The 6965-nt window shown below is 44.5% G+C and overlaps 2 protein-coding genes and 1 long non-coding RNA gene across 4 annotated transcripts in view; 2 read left to right on the plus strand and 1 right to left on the minus strand.

Annotated features, from left to right (window-relative positions):
* Positions 1-2560, minus strand: part of LOC102301088 (E3 ubiquitin-protein ligase RNF166) — a 10877-nt gene extending 8317 nt beyond the window's left edge. The window contains exon 1 of one of the 2 annotated variants that reach the window (XM_042218706.1): positions 2049-2560. In XM_042218706.1, the coding sequence (XP_042074640.1) occupies positions 2049-2224 (176 nt within the window). In that variant the 5' untranslated portion in view covers positions 2225-2560. The remainder of the gene's footprint in view (positions 1-2048) is intronic. The other variant, XM_005917044.3, reaches the window with a different exon arrangement.
* A 141-nt stretch (positions 2561-2701) lies between these two features.
* On the plus strand, positions 2702-4149 carry LOC102301782. The gene is made up of 2 exons (XR_006054140.1): positions 2702-3478; positions 3599-4149. It is a non-coding gene; the product is annotated as an uncharacterized LOC102301782 (long non-coding RNA).
* Positions 4150-4760: 611 nt separating this feature from the next.
* Positions 4761-6965, plus strand: part of ctu2 (cytosolic thiouridylase subunit 2 homolog (S. pombe)) — a 12153-nt gene continuing 9948 nt past the window's right edge. The window contains exon 1 of the mRNA XM_005917042.3: positions 4761-4995. Within this exon, the coding sequence (XP_005917104.1) occupies positions 4940-4995 (56 nt within the window). The 5' untranslated portion in view covers positions 4761-4939. The remainder of the gene's footprint in view (positions 4996-6965) is intronic.

Consider the following 6965-nt stretch of genomic DNA (forward strand, 5'->3'; position numbering starts at 1 on the left):
GTTGTGATTTGCTGTATAAATAAAACTCAAATGAACTGAATTGAACGAATATGATGCTGCACATTAAACAGTATACACAGTATTTAAAACGAGCTCAGTCTTAAACATATGAAGCACTAACATTAATTGATTGAACACGGGGACACATTTTTCTGCAGGATAATTATTTTTATTCTTCACAATAGAGTTTTTTGTGTACTGAGGTGATTCATAAATGGAAAGGTCTGTAAAATTCCTCCACTGCTTGTTATTTTCAGCTAATAATAAATGCTTGGTGAATGCTGTCACTGCATTCAGCTAGAACATCACGTCAGTAGTAACGGCACCCGGGTCACTAATATTAACATTAAATCAGTGTGCAACTAAACAGTGTCGGAGTTTGTGGTTTTCTCTGGTCTTTCCCAGTCAGAGCAGCAGGGACACGTTCAGCTCTCACTTCTAAAAATCTGTCCAACTTTATTAAAACCTCCAAAATGTGACAATCCAGAGTTGGGACCAGGAAGCAGAGTAGTCTGCTATCCTCTTTGTGTTGGATTACAGCGAGTAGATGCAGACTCACCCGGCCTGCAAACGCTCCACAGCATACAATCTGTGTTCGATTCAATTTAATGGATATTTAATATATTTCATTTAATGGAGGTATATAAAGCAAACTACAGATATTTCACAGCCAGGACATCACAGAGTGTTAATGAGTCGACTATAATCGAAGACTAATATGCTGCACAGTGTATAACATGAGAGGAGCATCGCTGAGTCACTGCAGCAGGACAGCAGCAGTGAACCAGTCCTGATGTAAACAGGACTATATGATATTTATGCTGACACAACATAAATAAAATGAGCCTTGATTATGTGTTTCTGTGTCGCTGCTGAAACGATTTCTGTCTCAGCACACTAAAGAGCTGACATCTCTTTACCAGCCTCTTCAAGGCTGGAAGAAACAGATTGCAAACCACCTTTACTGAGGTCAAGTGTGTCTCTAACACAGTTTATTCAAAAATAGAAACAGAGATGACAAACAGATGCTGAAGATCTAAAATTATTATTCAAAGCTGCAGAGAGTGATGCACATGATGGGACATCGTGCTGAAAGTTCAGCTTAGAAGGAGCGAAGAAAAGAAATCAACTTAATCAAAGAACTGAGAGCCAGCAAATGTGACAGGAAGGAAAAGGATTCAGAGCACTGGGTTTATCCAGAAAACTCCCACAAACACGAGTGTCAACAGAGCATCAGCACGAAATGAGCTGAAGGAGTACTAGGACCAAGTCAAGAGAAGAAATATTGTTGACCATTCTGAGATTAAAGTCAGAAATGTGACCTAAAAGCTGAGTTTTTAAAAGCAGACCATCGTTGTTGTTCAGAGAGTCCTGTAATCTCCCCGTGTGGAACCAACACTCGTCGGTACACTTCAACCTTTGGAGACTGTTACTCTGAAATCTGGATTAGTGAAATATTTATCCATTCTTGTCTTAAACTGACAGGATGTTGCCATCATTTTAAAAATAGAAACGACTGGCATTTAGGTCCTGCATGTTAAACCCTTTTGTACGTGTGTGGAGGGGAACGTGAGAGAACAACACTGCACACTCCATCTGCTTTCAGCTGCTCTCTGCAGCAAGTAGCTGAACTGGTTTGAACCCAGTTCCTGGCACAACCCGAGGATGAGGCCAAGATTGAACTCTAGGTCTTCTGCTTGCTAGGCTCACCAGTGGGCCTACTGGTGTCACGCACAGTTATAGTTTAATATGACAGTCTTGTAGTGCTGACAATGAATAAATTACCGTTTATAAACATTTTACTGTCATCTGAAAGTGTGCGCGTGCATGCACATATAAACTCCGTGCAGGCACGCGCACGGATCGTCGTGTTCGGGCTCGGTGCCGTCAGAGGATGCTGATGGACACAAACTTACTCAGGTCAGCTGCTGTAAAGACACACATGTGTTCTTCGATAGAAGACCACAGCTGGACATGAAAGTGACCGTTCACGGTCATTTACGTCCACGCACGACAGCAGAAAGCAGAAGAACAAGCGGCTACTTTACGTGTGAGCACAGCTGGCGATGCTGACGGGTTTGTGGTAGACCTCCAGGCAGATGGGGCAGGAGAACTGGCTCTCGATGCTCTCCGCCGGGGCTGCCAGCGAGCCCGGGCCGCCGTTGGGCTGCTGCTGGCGGAGCTGGGAGCTCGCCGACACAAAGCTCCTAAACATCGCCATCATGGAGCCGCAGACGACCTGAAATCGTCGACAACTGCTCGGTGCCCGAAAGAGGAAGCGGTCCAAGCACTCAGACAGCTGGTAGCTAGTGCTTCATGTCGGGAGTTTGAACTAACGTTCTGCAAACATGATGGCTTTGGCTCGGCATAAAATCCTCCACTGAGCACAGCATCACCTTTCCGCGGCTGAGAAAGACACGCCGAACAAGTAAACAGTGGGAGTGTTGTTGGCGAGTGTGCGCACGATGCCGCGAGGATGAGCTGAACAAACAAAGTGAGCTACGAAAGCAACGCGCAAGCAACGCGCAAGCAACGCGCAGCGCCACGGAGCCGCTCGCTGTCCGCTGCCAGCGGACGCGCGCGAGGCAGCCACAACAAACAGCCTGTGCGCGCGACGCTTTCTGGAAGCTGGAGTTCTTCTTCTTTGGTGTTTAATGGCGGCTGCTCGGTGCATTACCTCCAACAACTGGTCTGGCATGTGGATCGAGCCTATCATACAAATGCGTTTGTCTAAGATGAAGAGATATTCCCTGATAACTTCCTGAGTTATTTCTAAATCAGTTCAATCTAGTTTCAGTTCGATTCTGTTTGGGTTTTGAATCCGTTGTCTTCCTTCTTCCCGACAGTGTCATATAACGAGCTGCTTTTGCCTCATCGCCACAGTGCTCACGCTTTCCAATGTTTGCCTGAAATGAAGAGTGTGCGCTTCGGCCCAGTGTGCCCAAATCTGAGACATGAAGTCATCCTCTCCTCCTCCCCCGTCTCCTCGTTTCTCCAGCTGTTTGATTTCGATGAATATATCTGGTCTACTTTCTGAATTGTAAACTTACTAATGATGAACTGGAATCTGAACAAATGATGGTCTTAATGGTGTGGTGTCTTCAACCCAGTGGCTGATAAGGTTACAAGCATTTCTCCTGTGTGTAGCGAGTCCATCATTTATCAGTTTCCCTACTTTGATATTAAACTCAGGTCAAAGTAAAAGCTACTCTATACAGTTATACACAAATATATTTCTGTACTGTACGTGAGTTTAAAGTAAACTCCTCATCCTCATTTCTCTTTTCCACCAAAGTGAAATCTACTGTAGCATCTGGAGGTATCCACAGCTGTATTACTGCTAAAGGTTCTATTTAACTTGAGCTTGATTGCTTTTGGTTTCACAGTCCAACCAAAACTCCTCACGTTTTCTTAGACCCAGCAGGGTTTAACCATTCCCCGAGTTGGATGCGCCTCCATCACCATCTAAGCTTTCCCGGTGATTTAATGTCAGTTGCTCTCTTCTAATATTAAGTGGCATACTGTACTATAGACATGCATACTAGTATATACTTCTCAGAATAATTATTTCCTATCCTTACTTGTGTTTGCCTTCCAGAGAGAAAATCCTTGTCTACATTCACCCTGCGATGCCATCTTCCTCATTTGGATGAATAAACCTTGTCTCCACATCGTACCCTGTGCTTTTTCAATTTCAAAAGTGTCTGTGTCATCTTTGCCTGGCGTGCAGATCTTTACCATTACTGCTTCTTTCCGTTTCCCAGATTTTATTGTAAATAATATTCTTTAGTCACAAAGTTGACTTCTCGTTAGATAACAAACCTGATCTTCGAGGTGACTCTGATTTGAGAGGTCCATTTATTGAATCATCTACATCTGCGTGTTCTAATAACTCTCTATTCTCTGACGTTTCTCTTCCTGTTTTCCCTTCTACAGTAATATTATCTGAACTACGTATTTTAACAGATGTTTAGCCACCAGCTATGCTTTTCTGTCAAGCTCCAAGTGAGCGGCTCGTGTTTCCCCAGTTCCGCACCTGGCCGGGGTCCTGGCCACTCCCACTCACCTGTTCCTCATTCCGTGGCAATCAGTGTGGCCTACCTTAAAAGCTTATGAATCCGATTTAAACCATCTCTGGAGTCTTTAATTTAAAAAAAAACCCCAAACCCTAAAAGAATCGTGTTGTTGCCATTTATTTATAAAGGTAGTAATGTTATGTTACCAGGGGAACAACAGCCTGTGCAAGAAAGGTTACATTAAACTAACCATCAGCAGGGATAATGTGTGTTTTTAGTTTGAATATGTGCATAGTGCATTGTCATCTAATACGAGATTTCTGGTATATGTAATGATTGCTTTTATCCATTTGTCTCTTTGAGGCTATGATAGCGGTTTTTCTGCAATGATTCTGGGTTTCATTGATATGTGAGGGTACATAAAAACAACACTTACAGTTGCAAAACATTTAAACCTCACTGAGAAAATCTAAAATACAAAGTCACCATATCAGATAGTTAATAGTTACAGTTTGGTACTTAGTTTTCTTGCTTATATTTCGAAATGTATATAAAATGATAAGCCCATTTCTACTTATATTGTTTATACTTAAAGACAGGGACAACAAAACAATGTCTGCGCCATAACGGCAACACTGAGGTCACGCTGTAACACGTTCACATCACCTGAGTGACGTATACACCTGTGTCTGCAAGAAAACACTTTCTCTCCACACCACTAGGTGGCGACATACATCACGGTCTACCAAAGAAGCGTTTCCTACGTCATCAACCAGCGACACGATTCAGACACGAGCCTGTGGTGTGGAGGCAGTGGGTCAGTGCTGGTCTGCTGATGAAAAGAATCAGCTGCTGGAGCTTTCACTGATCTGGCAGTTGGAGCTCGCTTTGGCTGCTTGCTGTTTCCTCTCCTAACGGCTGCGATGTGTCAGGTGGAGGAAGATTACCGGGGGGAGATGGAGCGCGCCGCCGCGCCCAGGTAGGCTGAGGTCTACAGTGCTGACAATAAGCATGTTTATGGATGATAAAAAGGCCCAGCGATGAAACGCAGATAAGCTTAGCTGGGATTTGATCGACATCATAACCGCATTAGTTTGGATATCACATGGAGGGGAATAAGAGTCCAGCAGCTGGGATGTGTTTGTGAATGTTGTAGCCAATTCATCTGCATCGTTTAAAGTGCTAAGATCCGTAAAGCTTAGCTTTATCACATGCATTCATGAGAACAGGTTTAAATCATGAGTCTGCGATAATGCAGCGACGGAGCTGCCGAGCTTCTCTCCGCTTTACTCATCAGTTCTGTCCGGAGCCGCTGGTTGAGTCTACGTCCAGATTTAAGCATCTTCTTCTTTGCTGATCCTTAGTTATTATTACCTCTAAGTATCTCACTTCATTTTAACTTGTACATTAGAAATACATGTACTGGAACGTCCCTTATTAGCCTCAAGTTCACACTTGATAATATTGAGATCAGAGGCAGCAGCTCGAGAGAACACTTGTCCCAGAGCAGCAGGCCATCTGAGCCCAAAATCGTCGCTTCCCCAACCCGTACGAAAAGGTGTAAAAACATTCGTGTAATAAGTCAGGACGCCGTAACAACTCCACCTGAACTCTGCACCGAACACCAGCCAGGTCATGGAACACCACCCTTTACGTCACGGGCTGTGCAAACCGGCGTTTTGGGCCGTAGCTGAGCTCGCTGTGGTGGCATATCAGTGACACTGGGGACACTCATCCACTTAATTTAAACTCCAATCAGAGGAGGAGTGCAGCCCACACCAGTTCATCCAGGTTCACTTTGTTTGCCTCTGTAGATGGAGGAGGTACAGTCGTCGTTGGTACCGTCTGTGTGCTAAGCCCACCGTGGATTTTTAATGTTTTTTAAACATAAAGCGAACAAAAGGCAGAATGCTGTGACTGAATCAGCAGACCTCCTGTTCATCTGGACGTAGAGAAAGGTTTCATCATCACCAGGTGACTCCTTCAGTCAGTCTGCAGGTTTCCAACCTTAGACTGACTGAAACTAGCACCACTGATGAACGATGGGCTGGGAGGTCAGTTTATAATCATCCATTCGCTTCCACTGGAGCCTATCGCAGCTGTCATAGGGCGAGAGGCGGGGTCCACCCTGGACAGGTCGCCAGTCTGTCGCAGGACTAACGCACAGGGACAGACAACCATTCACTCGCACATTCACACCTAATGGCAATTTGGATTATCCAATTAACCGATAATGGGAGGAAGCCGGAGTACCCGGAGGGAACCCACGCAAACACGGGGAGAACATGCAAACTCCACTCCACACTGTTGCTGTGCGGCAACAGTGCTAACCACCGTGCTGCCCAGTTTATAATCATTGATGTGGGAATGATCATGATCATTGATCATTGGCCGTGAGTGCCGTTCACAGAGAGTTGGGGAATGGCCTCAGGGCCCTTTGTTCCTCAGTCATAACCAGACGGGTTGAAATGTGGGGATTTTTGGCTGAGATGACCTGCAGGATTCTCTGGAGGTTTATTTATTTACACGCTGAAACTCAGCATCACAGAAGCGGACCTCTCTCTCATATATGAAGCCACAGCAGAACTTACAAGCTTCAATGCAATTCCTGAAGTGATCCTGATATTAGGAAAATAGTAAAGATGCTGTGTTCACTGAAAATAGAATAAACGCAGCATATCAATTATTGAAACTGAGAAATGGTTTCAGTAAACACTTCACTTCAACAACACTAAATATGTTTAAAAATGCTTATCGTGTAAATGAAAAACAACCTTAGTCATGCGTCACTATTTGCTACCAGAACAACTTAAGTCTTTGGAACTCTGCTGGAGGAACCATGGAGAACCATAGAGAACCACAGGGAACCATAGAGAACTATAGGGAACCATAGAGAACCATAGGAAACCATGGGGAACCACAGGGAACCATAGAGAACCATAGAGAACT

Source organism: Haplochromis burtoni, unplaced genomic scaffold (genome assembly GCF_018398535.1).
Source record: "Haplochromis burtoni strain Fernald_Lab_line unplaced genomic scaffold, NCSU_Asbu1 Contig_22, whole genome shotgun sequence".
NCBI classification, from domain to species: Eukaryota; Metazoa; Chordata; class Actinopteri; order Cichliformes; family Cichlidae; genus Haplochromis; species Haplochromis burtoni.